Source organism: Vollenhovia emeryi, unplaced genomic scaffold (genome assembly GCF_000949405.1).
Source record: "Vollenhovia emeryi isolate VEMERY1.0 unplaced genomic scaffold, V.emery_V1.0 DF939294.1, whole genome shotgun sequence".
NCBI classification, from domain to species: domain Eukaryota; kingdom Metazoa; phylum Arthropoda; class Insecta; order Hymenoptera; family Formicidae; genus Vollenhovia; species Vollenhovia emeryi.
This window is the reverse complement of record NW_011967072.1, coordinates 117,426-131,793: the sequence shown is the minus strand read 5'-3', so window position 1 is coordinate 131,793 and position 14,368 is coordinate 117,426. Positions and strand designations below refer to the sequence as shown.

Sequence of the window (14,368 nt, the reverse complement as noted above, 5' to 3'; positions counted from 1 at the left end):
CTACTGAAATGTGAAAACGAAATATTTAAGATAAGAGAAAACGTTGAATCATTGAAATGCAAATCTTGTGATTTATATTTGATTTCAATAAAATTGACTACAAAATTTAATCACAATTCGTTTAGACGAATTCGCTTTTCAAGCGAAATTAAAATCGATATAATTTTGACAAAATTTACTTGCAAATAGACATTTTTACGTTTATAAAATCTGAGCGTGACGAATCGCGATAAAGTAGAAAGAAAAAATGCAAATCGATTTAATAAGAAAAAATGAATTAATAGCAACAGATTTAATCAAATAAGAATTATAGTGTTTGCAGATTGTATTAGATTAACGATCATGTAATTTTAATTTACACAACTCTGATTAATCTCGTTAAATTATTTTATTTCCCAATTAACGTGGCACAATCGGCGTGTACAACTGACCTAGTGTATTCGCCAGTGAACTAGGTCGATCAATATTATACGGGAGGAAGGGATAGTGGTGGCAGTTTTCTCATACGAGAGGTGGTGACCACCCTTCTTCACGAGGAGATGCGCGTGTGGAAATTGCTTTCAGTGCGCGGCGGAAAATTCGCCCACCCAAAACATGTCGTCGTCTTCTAGCGAGGATTGCCTCACGGTCATCGATGTGCCGGAGAATCGCTACGAAGAGGCGCTCGACCACCTAAGATGGAACTTCTTTGCCGATGAGCCGCTCAACAACGCCGTGGGGCTGTGCTCGAGGGGGGAATCCCAGCGCGAACTTGAGCGACACTGCCTTTTCACCTTGAAGCAGGGTTACTCCAGGATGCTAGTGAACAAGAAGGGAGCGGTGAGCCATACCACCCCATGACGCGAAACACATAGAATAATTTTTCCAGTGTTTTCGAAAAAAAAACAAAAATTAACTCGTTCTAAATCTTTTCGTTCTTATTTATTCGTTTATACATATTTCGATAATCCGATATTTTTTACATCATTTAGAATAATTATTCATTATTCGAAAAATAATAAATTTGCTTATTTTTAAGTACTTTATTTATCATTTTTTACATAGGAATTAATCCGCCACTTATATTTTTATTTGTTTAAAAATTATAATTGGCAAAACAAAGTATCGAAGAAATTTTTGATTAATATTTTTTAAATTTATTATTTTCTCTTTATTCATTCCCATAACTAGTTTTCTTATAACGAATAATTAATATCTTTTTCTATCTTTTGTTTAATTTCTAAAGGATTTAACATCTGGTTTTAACGTAACGAAGAATGAGTATTATTAGAATTGATTTTTATCAGATAGCGGGAATGGCACTAAATGGTATCCTGAAGAAAGGTGAGCGCGAGGAGGCAGAGCGGCGTCTTGATGAGCTGAAGGATGAAAAGTTCAAGACGATCTTCAGATTACTCTATAAACTGAACGACAAAATTGATTTATTCACCAAGTATGATGTAGCTGAGCTATTCGAGTGTCGGATTCTCAGCGTTGACGCAGATCACCGCGGCAAAGGCTTGGCCAATATTTTAATGGCTGATAGCGTGGAAACCGCCAAAAATGCCGGTTTCAAGGTAAATTACTCAACTTGAGTTTCACTTAATTGTAATTTATTTATTCCTGCCACGTGTGTCTTTTATATTTAATTTATCTATGTAAATTTATGTGCGCATGAAATTTCAATTATGAATCTAATTCCATCTTAAATTACAAATTAATCTATTTTTTTATCATAAATTTTATTTACCGGTCTGCATACACGATATATTATCTATAGAAGTTATTCATCAATGCTTTTTGCAAAGAAGTAAAACAAATATTTTACAATTTTGTACGACATTTACGAAGTTCGCAAAAAATGTCTTTTTATCAAAACACCAATATATACATATATTTATGCAGTTAGTTTATTGATTTTCCATGTTATAAAGAGAGCTTCTCGTATTCTTTTATTTTGATTTTATTAATTTAAGATCGTTGCGTTGGCGTGATCACTGGTTTCACACATAGCATACACTTTCCTTTTGTTTCAGCATGCTCTTCGGTTAATATGCATGGGATGATTTTCGTTAACTTCCTCACCAGGTATAATTGCAATCTATCACTCATTATTTTTCTGAAAGGTATTTTTTGCACCCTTGCACTTCCCATCAAAGAATGGATTTAATAAATACATTTATTTATAAATTAATATCATTAATGTTAGGTTTGGCTAATATTACATCATTAAGAAATAATTGTAAGTAATAATCTATAAACCAATAGAATTAATAACTAATAACATGAATAAATGATGTAATAAATTAATCACAAAGTAAATGAATATAAATTTATGAATTATTTTTATTGATTTTTAGCATCTATTGGTAAAATGTTATTAAATTGATTCGATTAATTTTACTAATTTATTAATAAATAAATTGTCCAGTTCTAAAAATATCTGAACTATTTGATTCTAACAAAATGATTGATATACAGATGGTATCTACTGTAAGATCGATTAACTGTTAATTGTGTTATTAATATTTTCGTTTCTTTTGATCTTAATATTTACATGTTAGAAAAGTAAGAGACAAGTTAATTTATCCCTTACAATGTTTCTTCATATTTATCATAACTTATCTGAAATAAAGTGGAAGAAAGGAGATACGATATTTTAAAATTATTTCTATTTCTCAAGACTTCTCGCTTCATCCTACATTTGCTTAACTCCTTTTGAAAGACTTTAGAGAGATCTCGTTTGAATTTTATTCAAGACAAAAATTTAATAAAAAAAAAGAACCAATCTAATATATTATACCATCACAGGTGTGTAAGGTCGACGCGACCGGCGCATTCTCACAGAAGGTCTGCCAGAAGTACGGTTTCCAGGTGGAGACAGAGATTCTATACGAGGAATTGGACAAGTCTATTAGACCGGCGCCGCCTCACCAGGCGTTAAAACTGATGGTGAAGTTGCTAGATTGAAGATAAAATAAGAAAGTCGCATGCTCTCGGAGAGCTCATTTAAATTAAACCGTCAACGCGAAAGCGCAAAGCGCAAAGTAGATAAAAAAGATATGTGTATCGTCGTCGTGTCGTGACAATAACAGCTCTGTTAATACATGTCTCGGTGTCGCGAATGACGTGACGCCTTCTCACAGAATATTTATCTAAAAGCAAAAGGGAAAAGAGAGTGTATCATGCGTTTCACGTAATACATGTCGAAACCGGATATCATTTTCAAATGATTTCCGGTATTACTGCCCCGTGTATATATGTTTTGAAGTCGAGATGAAGTTAAAAGAAAGGGAGAAAGAGAACGAGGATTCAATAAAATTGAATAATTTAATGCAGCGAACAGGCTGCGAATCCGCTAAAAGTCTAACAAGTGTCTCGTATTCGAGTCTTTCATTCCTGTTGTACGCAGAATTGGAGTAACAGTCGATCTAGCGAAACAGAGACGATATGCGAAATATAAAATCGCTAATATTTAACTTTTATATGTATACGTTGAAAAGGACGTAAGTGATCAAATTTAATTGAACGATAAATATAAAATATATATAAGAATCTTCTCTCGAAAGATATATTCCGTTTAACAATTGTGGCACACTTTTTCAGAAAACAAAACATCAGTTCTAATATCAGTGATATTATATGCATTGTAATTAATATACATATATTTTTCGTAATTAATTAAGAAAAAGTAGTAAGAATGCAAATATATCCCTCTTATTCCGAAATCATGAATGTGCAAATTTTAACGAAATATAATTAAATAGTTAAATTTAAAAAATTGAGATCTTCAGTTTTTAATTACAAATTTAACTATTTCACCATTTTGTGAAAATTTGCACATTTTTGATTTTGGCATAAAGACCTGTGTCTACGATGCTAGAACTAAGTCCAAGGTATTTCGAGAAATATACAGCCAATCAACTTACAGCTCTTCCATAAAAGCTGCAAGGTGACTCGCTACACATTTCTCGGAAACTCTCTAGAACTTAGACCAAGTTCTATCGTGGGCACAGGCCTTAAGAGAGGCGATGTAGCAAGGATTTAGAGAAGATATTTGAGAATTAAAAAGGAATATTATTTACTATGAAAGTACAGCAAAATGTCGATCTGACGATAGGAAAGAAGAAACAAAAAGAAAGTCACAAAGTATTAAATACTGTTCTATTTCTTGCATCTCACGATTCGCTGATGCCGTGAGAAATGGTCCACGAGGTGCATAAACGTCCAGTTATATCTTTTTCCTTCCCCTCTTTCTTTCCCATGTGAACATCAGCGAAATGCGGTGATGCGCGAATCATCTTTTAACTTGTACATTTATTACGTTCTATCGAAAGTGGCGACCTTTCGGTCGCGATACGGCAATACTGCTCTGGATATGACAAACGGGTCCACATAAATTAAAAAGGAAAAGTTATTCGAGAAGAAAATAAAAATAAAGATATTTTTGTCGAAGAAACATGTTACAAAAGAGTATATATAAAGTATACACGAGTTATTTTATAAGAACGTCCGTCAAATGCGAATTGTAACGCGATTTATAATGATTTGTATTGCGTGATGATGTATGTCCTTTAAAGAAAAATAATAAATTTCGATTTCGTAGCAACTGAAATGACGCGGCGTTGCGAGGCGCCTGAGTTTGAATTTGATTTCATGTTCGAATTAAATCCATTATTTTAATAAACGATCTATTCATCAATTCATGAACGATCAACTCATTTAAAATATTTTTATTGTATCCATAAATAATAATCAAATGTAATAACTTTGTTTGATGTAGTGTATTAAACATTTTTATAATCCATGTGTTAAAAAATGATATATTTTATTAATTTATAAAAATACAATTAAATATAGTTAAAATTTCGTTTGCGGCCTGATATACTTCTGCAGTTTGTTCTGTTTGACTTAGTAAGACTTAATTGACTTAAAGCGAGTTATTTATCTGTGCGAAGGTAACTTGATAAATTCAATACGAAAATTCCCGATACTGTGTATCACGTGGTGTCTTAGAGGTTAGAGAAAGTGAGTTTTTAAAAGTTTTGTTGTTGATTTGTCAATTGGACAATGTTCGACTTACCTATTCCGATAATTTCGAGGAATGTACAATTAAGTAACTCTCGCATCGACTATCAACAATCGACTGCCATCCCACATTTTGCTAAGTGGGTAACGCAGATTTGCACAATTTTAGCCCCGTCCCGCGCTATGGTTAGATCCCATGCAACGATCTTGTACTTAAAATAATCTTAAGTACAAGAGCATCGCACAGAACCTGACTATAGCACGAAACGCAACCAAAATTTCGCAAATCTGTGTTACCCACTTGGCAAAATGTGGACATTGGCAATCACAGTATAACCAGTATGCCCACTCGCTCTTTTGTTTCACGTTCGCGCCGATCCGTACTGCGCATCCGACGTGTTTTTATTATAACCAATCACGGGATTTTTGTACGTGTGTTAGTGCAAAGTCGGTGTGACATAGAAAAATTCGCAGTGTTGACGAATAACGCGTAAATACTTTTATACGTTGGAGCAAGTAATTACATTAATTACTTTTATTAGAACATTTTCTTTCATAGGCCATTTCTATTTACAATAAATAATGTACGCCAGTTCGCATGCACCTTTCCTGGATACGATCCTGAAAAGGGCCCAGGCACTTTTAGCCGTTGATACACTGTTGGATATAATAAAAACATGGCGGAAAATTGAGAACGCCCAGATCAAAGATGCCGACAGAGTCGAGTGCCCATACTGGTTATACTGTGGTACGGATCGGCGCGAACGTGAAACAAAAGAGCGAATGGGCATATTGTGCACAAGCGAGCAGCCGAGTACGCGTGCGCCCGGCGTACCCGGGCTGCTTCCTTGTGTGCGTTATGCTCTCTCCTACCGCAGACCGCAGCGTGCTGCAAAAGTATCGGAGGTTTCGTCGCTGCCAGCTGTTGCTCTTACGACGTAGGCTGTTATGGACCGTTTCAACGACTCAGAAACTTTATTCCGGATTATGAATTATATTTACGAGAGTATATTTAGTAAGTATTTAAAAAGATTTTAAACAAATCACGTTTTAGAAACTGACATTTGGTAGTCAAGAGGCACGCAACGGCGTCGGGTTACCGATACGTCGTACCTGAAGCTGAGCGCCGTGCGCTTGGTTACGGTTGAAAGGCTGATGGCAGAGAATGGCTGTGTTCTCCAGAAGTTAGCGCTTATTCTTAGCTAACTTCGGCAGAACACAGCCAATGATCCGTAAACGCTTAAGGCTGGGTCTACATAGGATGTAGTAAGTCGTGTCGGAAAAAATTGACCAATCACAGTTCATTATTCTTCGACCGTAAGGAGAATAATGAACTGTGATTGGTCAATTTCTTCCGACACGACTTACGACATCCAATGTAGACCCTGCAGCCTTAAGGTGCGTATACACTACGGCGAACGAACGGCGAACGAACAGCGAATTAGACAGATATGTACACCACAGCGAATGCGAACTGAACTATCGGTAGTGTTCGATTCGCCTTCGGTCCGAGTCGAAAGTTCGTGCGCAGTGTGGACGGGATTCGAATACGAATACGAACGTCCGAACATTCGTCACAGTATAACCAGTATGCCCACTCTCTGTCGGCACCTTTGATCTGAGCGTTCTCAATTTTCCGCCATGTTTTTATTATATCCAACAGTGTATCAACGGCTAAAAGTGCCTGGGCCCTTTTCAGGATCGTATCCAGGAAAGGCGCATACGAACTGGCGTACATTATTTATTGTAAATAGAAATGGCCTACGAAAGAAAATGTTCTAATAAAAGTAATTAATGTAATTACTTGCTCCAACGTATAAAAGTATTTACGCGTTATTCGTCAACACTGCGAATTTTTCTATGTCACACCGACTTTGCACTAACACACGTACAAAAATCCTGTGATTGGTTATAATAAAAACATGTCGGATGCGCAGTACGGATCGGCGCGAACGTGAAACAAAAGAGCGAGTGGGCATACTGGTTATACTGTGCATTCGTGTTCGCCGTTCGTTCGCCGTAGTGTATACGCACCCTTAGACTGGCTTAGTCGTAGACATAGGGCAAGGCAGAGAGAAACGTAAGTCGTGAAAGGCTATTGTATACGACTTACGTTTCTCTCTGCCTTGCCCTACGTCTACGACTGAGACAGTTTTAAGCGTTTACGGATTGTTCTCTGCCATCAGCCTTAGATGACTGGAATAAGGGGTACAAATAGACGGTACCTCGCGAAAATCGACCGAAATGAGCAGTTCGTGGACAGCTCTGACATAATATATCAGTAATATTATAATATTGCAGTAATATTACTGATATATAATACATTAATATAATACATCGCAATATTACATTAATATTTCTGATATATGACATATAAATATTACACAGTAATACATATAACAGTAATATTGTTGCAATATATCAGATCCAAAGTAGCGCGAGATGATGTCACATGACTTTTTAATAACGTCTCGTTATGTTTTATTGCGTCATTAATAGGATCCTAGAGTCATGTGTTTTACTGAATCATTCGAATATAGTTTTCGCACTGGTAAATCTTTTTAGTAGCTTTTATGCACCAAATATCGCCGGGATAAGTTGCGGACCGCATAGCAGAACATTTTCATACTTAAAACACTCAGGTCAGAAGTCTAATGAAAAAGATATTGATGTTTTTAATTTCTCTTCGTTCTTTACATAGAGTCGTGAAGTCCCCGCTTTCCCAGTGAGAAATGATTCGTCGATCGACGTCGAAATGATGTCGAATCGACGTCAATTCGATGGTGTCGATGTCGATTCGACGTCGTTTCGACGTCAATCGACGAATCATTTCTCACTGAGTTTGTTTTTCTGCGTAATATAATGTGTAGGAATTTTGTAATATTATAAAATCAATTTCAAATTGCTCACGATTAAAAAATGGAAAATTTCAAATACCAATCAATACCAATATCTTTTTCATTAGACTTCTGGCCTGAGTATTTTAAGTATGGTCAGGATAGAATGTATGGATGGCTCCCGTGCCGCATACATGCGCACACATATACAGCAGGTAGTTTTTTTTTTCTCTGAGAGCAGGGGAAAATGCATTTACGCATTCGTTACAGGGTGCTGTACCACTGTGGATGTGCCAGACTCACCCGAGAAGCGGGAATACCGACTAAAAACATCTCTCTTAGAACCGTCCTTCGCACTATAGACGAGTTCCCCGGGACCACCTGACAAAAGTATTACTTCGGGGAAATACAGCAGGTAGCCTGTGTGCAGCACGAGACCTATCCACATCCCATCCCCACCACCGATGTGACTGACGTTCTCAAGGCAACACTGCTAACTAGCTGCTAACGGTTTCTTCAAAAAAAAACCGAAAGCGACCACGCCGGCCTTTTACTTCTTACCTTGTTGCTAAGCGGTTTTGAGTGCCTTATACCTATTTTTATTTTTGGAACTACTCCGCTACGCCTATTTTCAAGCATTGTCGATAAAGTCTCCACATATCACATACTATTACGTAATATATCAATAATGTTATAATTATATTATAAATATATTATATTGCAGTGATATTACTGGTATAATACATTTATACAGGGTGTCGGATTTGATTTGGACGACTCCAAAGATTATAGTAGATTGGGTCAAACTGAGAAGAAAAGTTATATACCATTTTACAAAATCCGTAATTATTATCGCGTAATTAAGAAAAACGTCTGAGCCAATAAGTGCACGGAGGAGCGGAAGGCCGGACTCGGCAGACATGCAAAATGGTGTATCTGTTGACATTTCTCAAGATCCGATAGCGAGAGGTGGAGTCACGCATCGATCGATGAGAGACGTCGGCGAGCGGGGAGCGGCAGGGAGCGGTGAGCGGGCGAACGGCGCGCAGCAAGCGAACGCGCGACATATGATACCGCGCCGAAAAAGTTTTTCTGGTGGTAGGAGAATACATATATATAATATACCATTTTGCATGTCTGCCGAGTCCGGCCTTCAGCTCCTCCGTGCACTTATTGGCTCAGATGTTTTTCTTAATTACGCGATAATAATTACGAATTTTGTAAAATGGTATATAACTTTTCTTCTCAGCTTGACCCAATCTACTATAATCTTTGGAGTGATCCAAATCGAATCTGACACCCTGTATAAGACACCACGTGATACACAGTATCGAGAATCTTCATATTGAATTTATCAAGTTATCTTCGCACAGATAAATAACTCGCTCGTCTTCGCGTACGTTTTTTTATGATTTTGAGTTATTTAATAAAATAGACTTTTCGATCAATGTTGTATTCTTGACCATTCACGAAAACAGCGGAACGTTCGTGATCGGTCGATTTTCTGCGTACACCGTTCCGCTTTATGAGTTTGCAGGAGTGATGCAAACTCTGCTACTTTTGTAGCACCAGAGAAGAAGCCGAGAGCGGCCACCGGAAAGCGGGGAGCACACACTTTTGCATAAGTGCATAAACATATGCATAACGAATTTGATTGGTCTATAAGCAAATGCACAACGAAGTGGACCAATCAAATTCGTTATGCATATGCTTATGCACTTATGCAAAAGTGTGTGCTCCTCGCTGAAGCCTACTAGCTCAGAAACAGATACGCCCCCTGACCAAGTGGATGTCAACTACGTCCGTTCACTCGGTAACGGTACACAAGCTATGGTTCATGTCCAAACTTCTCAGACGGATATGAGTCAGATGAGATAATTGAGTGAATAAATCTATTGTTCTAAATAATACAAAGTCAGAACGATTAATTGATTCGCTTGTTTATCTCATCCGACTGTATCCATTTGAGAAGTTTGAACATGAACCGTAGCTTGTGTACCGTTACCGAGTGAACGGACGTAATTGACATACACTTTGTCAGGGGGCACATCTGTTTCTGAGCTAGTAGACTTGCGATGGCCCGATGACCGCTCTCACGTTTCTCTCTGGTAGCTTACGACGTAGTCTCTTGTGGACCGTTCCTTGACTTCTCTGTGATACTTGTGTCGAAAGATTTTGTCAGATTGTCGATTTTTATATACGAGAGTTACGCGAACATTCCTCGAAATTATCGGAATAGGTGAGTCAAACATTGTACATTTGACGAATCAACAAGAAAACTTTTAAGAAACGGTTACTCACTTCCTCTAACCTCTAAGACACCACGTGATACACAGTATCGAGAATCTTCGTATTGAATTTATCAAGTTATTTTCGCACAGATATATAACTTGCTCGTCTACACGTACTTTTTTAATGATTTTGAGTTATTTAATAAAATAGACTTTTTGAACACGATAAATGTTGTAGCCTTCGTGGAGCCTGTGTATATTTTAATAACGTGAATAAAAATGTTGAAATAAATTTTGTATTTTAAACGAGAGCTAATTTACACAATTACGCAACTTTATTTATTATCATTAAACTAAATCTTGCTTTTTCTTTTTCTGTGTACGATAGGAATCCCACCAGGCACACATTAACTGCAGCTTACTGAAGGACGAGAAATACAATGAGCAATTCTCAGGAGAGCTTTACTTGTTGGACCTGCAAAGTCAAGTTCACAGATTTGGCGATATTCAGAAGTCATTATCGTTCCGAATGGCATAGGTACAATCTTCATTTAACGACGAATGGATTGCATTCGATGAGTCTCGAGGACTTCCTGACGAAGTCCGCCAATAGCTTGGATGATAAAAATAAACAGAGCTGTGAGGTTTGCCAGAAGGAGTTTAAGGATCAGAAACAGTACGAGCATCATATGTCCTCGAAGACTCATAAAAAGAGGCAAGAGAAAAAGCTTGCTTTCAGCAATATTCAGAGAGATACAGACGAGAAGGAAAGCGACACAGATTCGGAACCACCACCTTTGGAATCTTTCTCGTATAACAAGTTTAAGTGCTACGATTGCCTATTCTGTTACTATCGTGTTACTATGGATTTAGAGTCTATTATGAAGCACATGGTGGAGATGCATTCGTTTTTCGTACCTGATCTTGAGTACTGCGTGGATCTAGGGGGCCTTCTCGAGTATTTGGCAGAGAAAATATGTACCGAATTCCAGTGTATTTGGTGCAATGAGTCAGGTAAGCGAGATGTTCTTTTATTCAGTTAACTTTTTGCGTACAGGGTGACCACTAGGATTGTGTTGATTGAGCCTTAGTCTGGAGGTGGGGCTGCCAACTGTATCGCCCAGACGAACCTCTACTAAATGTCGGTCGATTAATTTTCTTCGATCTATTTGTCACGAGGTAATTTACTTTCAACACAATCCTAGTGGTCACCGCGTACTTCTTGCCATTATATTCCGTTAAAAACTCCATTAGTCTTGAAAGAAAGTTTTAGTAGAATTAAAAACTGAACAGGCGAGTGCAATTTAATTAAATGTTCAGTATTTCACATAACGAGTCGCAGTGCGAGAGAACTTTCTGAAAGTCGCGCCGTATGGCAACAACGGCACAGCTCAAGTCGAAGCTTTTAGAAACCACTGCCTTACACCATCGAATTTTCAGAAGCTCTGCCCTACCTTTTCTATTGCAGCAGCTTGCATCTCCTTTTGTAATGACGCCTAATTCACATTGTCATAAAAGGCGTGAGTTATCAACGCATTTTCATGGCCGTAAAGGCAATGATCATGCGCCGAAACTTGCTTACATAAAGCTTGCCCGGCGCCGCGGAATTCGGATCTTGTGACGCGGTAAAGCCGATCCCGCGTAATCACTGTGCCGGTTTCCCGCTGAATTCCGTTGCCGTTACCGGTGAGCTTTTACGAATCGAGTTGCCATCCCACTGCGTCGTGTATTCGATCGCGAAACGTCGCCAGTTCCGTAAATCGAAAATCCTTTTATCATGAATCTTGTATTATCTATTGTTATTTATTCTAGCAATAAATTGTTATTCAGCAGAACCATGAAATTCACTGTACGCGTATAATTAAACGGAACAAAGTTACAGTTTAACGAAGTTGAAATTAAATTGAAATTTGTGTACTTTTACAGGAAGGAGAATGCAGAGCAGAGAAGCGGTGAAGATGCACATGATCGAGAAGGGCCACTGCAAGATGTTGTTCGAAGGAGAGACAATGCTCGAGTATTCGTCTTTCTATGATTACTCGTCCAGTTATCCGGACGCCGAGGATGCCGATCCGGATGAAGATTTACCGGAATCGCCAGAGACTTTAGACGACGAGGTTTATGTGATGAAGCTACCGTCTGGCAAGTCGATCGTCCATCGTTCCTTGGCACTTTATTACAAACAGAACGTACCCGTGGAAACCACATTGACGATAAAGAACCATAATTATTGGCTGCGCAAGCAGGCGTTGAAACAGATATCGCTTGGTAACGAGACTAGACAGCTGGAAATCGCCCAGAAGACAACGCGAGACGTTCGGAAGTTACAGCAAATTCAAGCCAAGTACTCAACGCAGCTACAAGTCAAACAGAACAAACTGCAGAAGCATTTCAGGCCGCAAACGAACTTTTAACCATACTTGTATTCTAGTTCGTTAATAAAATATATAATTTTTTAACACATGGATTATAAAAATGTTTAATACACTACGACTACATCAAACAAAGTTATTACATTTGATTATTATTTAAGGGTTCAATACAAATATTTTCAATGGGTTGATCGTTCATGAATTGATTATTAACTCGTTTATTAAAATAATGGATTTAATTCGAACTTGAAATTAAATTCGAACTCGGGCGCCTCGCAACGCCGCGTCACTTCAGTTGCTACGAAATTGAAATTTATTATTTTCCTTTAAAGGACATACATCGTCGCGCAATACAAATCATTAGAAATCGCGTTAAATTTCGCACTTGACGGACGTTCCTACAAAATAACTCGTGTGTACTTTATATAAACTCTTTCGTAACATGGTTCGTCGACAAAAATATCTTTTTTATTTTCTTCTCGAATAACTTTTACTTTTTAAAAAGAAGGAGAGTCAAGGAGAATGGAAGGAGAAATGGAGAGAGGAAATAGAGGCAGAGAACGGAGACTGGAGAGGAGGGACAGGGAAGGAGACAGAGGAAAGAAGAATGGAATAGGTATACACAGTGTATTCAAAAAGTTCCAGGACTGATCGCACACAGATCAAACAACGTCATGCATTGACTCCTCTTTAATATCAAGCTTCTACATAGTCTCCTGCCAATTTGATACAACGCTTAGAACGAGTCTTCAGGTCCATCATCGCCTTCTGGAACGCCTCCACTGGAATACTGTTCAGTTCCTCTGTCACCGCCTTTTCAATCGCCTCTACTTTCGATCGCCCAGACTATTTTTTGTTTCCCAAGCTAAAATTGAAGATGAAGGGACATCGATATAAGTCAGTAGAGGCGATTGAAAAGGCGGTGACAAAGGAACTGAACAGTATTCCAGTGGAGGCGTTCCAGAAGGCGATGATGGACCTGAAGACTCGTTCTAAGCGTTGTATCGAATTGGTGGGAGACTATGTAGAAGCTTGATATTAAAAAGGAGTCAATACATGGCGTTGTTTGATCTGTGTGCGACCAGTCCTGGAACTTTTTGAATACACTGACTGGGATTAGGGAGGAGGAAGAGAAGGGGAATTCGTGTGGGAGGGAGGGTACAAGTACAGTGGAACGTTCCACATCTGCGCTTCCCACATCTGCGCGCGTCCCATATCTTCGCTTTTTTCCGTCCCACATCTTCGCGTTTTCAAGAGGGTTAGCTCCCCCACCACCGCCGCTTTCTGACGCAGATGTTGGGTCAGTTCCGGTCCCGACCGGCGCAGATGTGGGACGTTTTACTGTATGTAAAGGTCGCAGAAGGCCAGATCGCGAGAGAGAAGGGGAGATTAAGGATGTAAAGGGTTGGGGGAACGCTCCCTGAAAAAAGCGCCAATGTGTATCGCCCGAAAGGAGAATAAATAATTCATTTAATTCAAGATCTTTTCCTTTTTAATTTATGCGGACCTGTTTGTCATATCCAGAGCAGTATTGCCGTATCGCGACCGAAAGGTCGTCTCGATAGAACGTAATAAATGTATTATACAAGTTTAAAAGATGATTCGCGCGCGCATCACCGCATTTCGCTCATGTTCACATGGGAAAGAACGAGGGGAAGGAAAAAGATATAACTGGACGTTTACGCACCTCGTGGACCATTTCTCGCGGCATCGGCGAATCGTGAGATGCAAGTCACTCCGTGACTTTCTTTCTGTTTCGTAATTTCTATCGTCAGATCGATACAGTAAAACGTCCCACATCTGCGCCGGTCGGGACCGGAACTGACCCAACTAGAGCTACTAGATAAAGGGGAGCTGACTCGTCCGCCATCTTGGAGCCCAAACGTTTGACTTCGACAAATGCATTTCGGCACAAGATATG

General features: G+C 38.6%; 2 protein-coding genes across 4 annotated transcripts; both read left to right on the top strand.

Annotated features, from left to right (window-relative positions):
- Positions 1–30: 30 nt before the first annotated feature.
- Positions 31–4,798, top strand: LOC105559031 (dopamine N-acetyltransferase). 2 transcript variants are annotated; one of them, XM_012007035.1, is made up of 4 exons: positions 31–819; positions 1,287–1,556; positions 2,016–2,067; positions 2,791–2,865. In XM_012007035.1, the coding sequence occupies exons 1-3, from the start codon at positions 595–597 to the stop codon at positions 2,043–2,045; spliced, it is 525 nt and encodes a 174-aa protein (XP_011862425.1). In that variant the 5' UTR covers positions 31–594; the 3' UTR covers positions 2,046–2,067; positions 2,791–2,865. The 2 variants fall into 2 exon arrangements, with proteins under 2 accessions (XP_011862425.1, XP_011862424.1); XM_012007034.1 differs by lacking the exon at positions 2,016–2,067 and having other exon boundaries at positions 2,791–4,798.
- An 872-nt stretch (positions 4,799–5,670) lies between these two features.
- On the top strand, positions 5,671–12,539 carry LOC105559030 (zinc finger protein 622). 2 transcript variants are annotated; one of them, XM_012007033.1, is made up of 4 exons: positions 5,671–6,022; positions 8,115–8,259; positions 10,464–11,089; positions 12,002–12,539. In XM_012007033.1, the coding sequence occupies exons 3-4, from the start codon at positions 10,516–10,518 to the stop codon at positions 12,487–12,489; spliced, it is 1,062 nt and encodes a 353-aa protein (XP_011862423.1). In that variant the 5' UTR covers positions 5,671–6,022; positions 8,115–8,259; positions 10,464–10,515; the 3' UTR covers positions 12,490–12,539. The 2 variants fall into 2 exon arrangements, with proteins under 2 accessions (XP_011862423.1, XP_011862422.1); XM_012007032.1 differs by lacking the exons at positions 5,671–6,022; positions 8,115–8,259 and adding an exon at positions 9,565–10,083.
- Positions 12,540–14,368: the final 1,829 nt, after the last annotated feature.

Bases quoted from the DNA above. Each gene is read 5' to 3' on its own strand.
- LOC105559031 (XM_012007034.1), top strand. From the start codon at position 595: ATGTCGTCGTCTTCTAGCGAGGATTGCCTCACGGTCATCGATGTGCCG. The intron at 820-1,286 runs GTGAGCCATACC...GATTTTTATCAG, and splicing joins TAGTGAACAAGAAGGGAGCG to ATAGCGGGAATGGCACTAAA. The intron at 1,557-2,790 runs GTAAATTACTCA...ATACCATCACAG, and splicing joins CCAAAAATGCCGGTTTCAAG to GTGTGTAAGGTCGACGCGAC.
- LOC105559030 (XM_012007033.1), top strand. From the start codon at position 10,516: ATGAGCAATTCTCAGGAGAGCTTTACTTGTTGGACCTGCAAAGTCAAG. The intron at 11,090-12,001 runs GTAAGCGAGATG...GTACTTTTACAG, and splicing joins TATTTGGTGCAATGAGTCAG to GAAGGAGAATGCAGAGCAGA.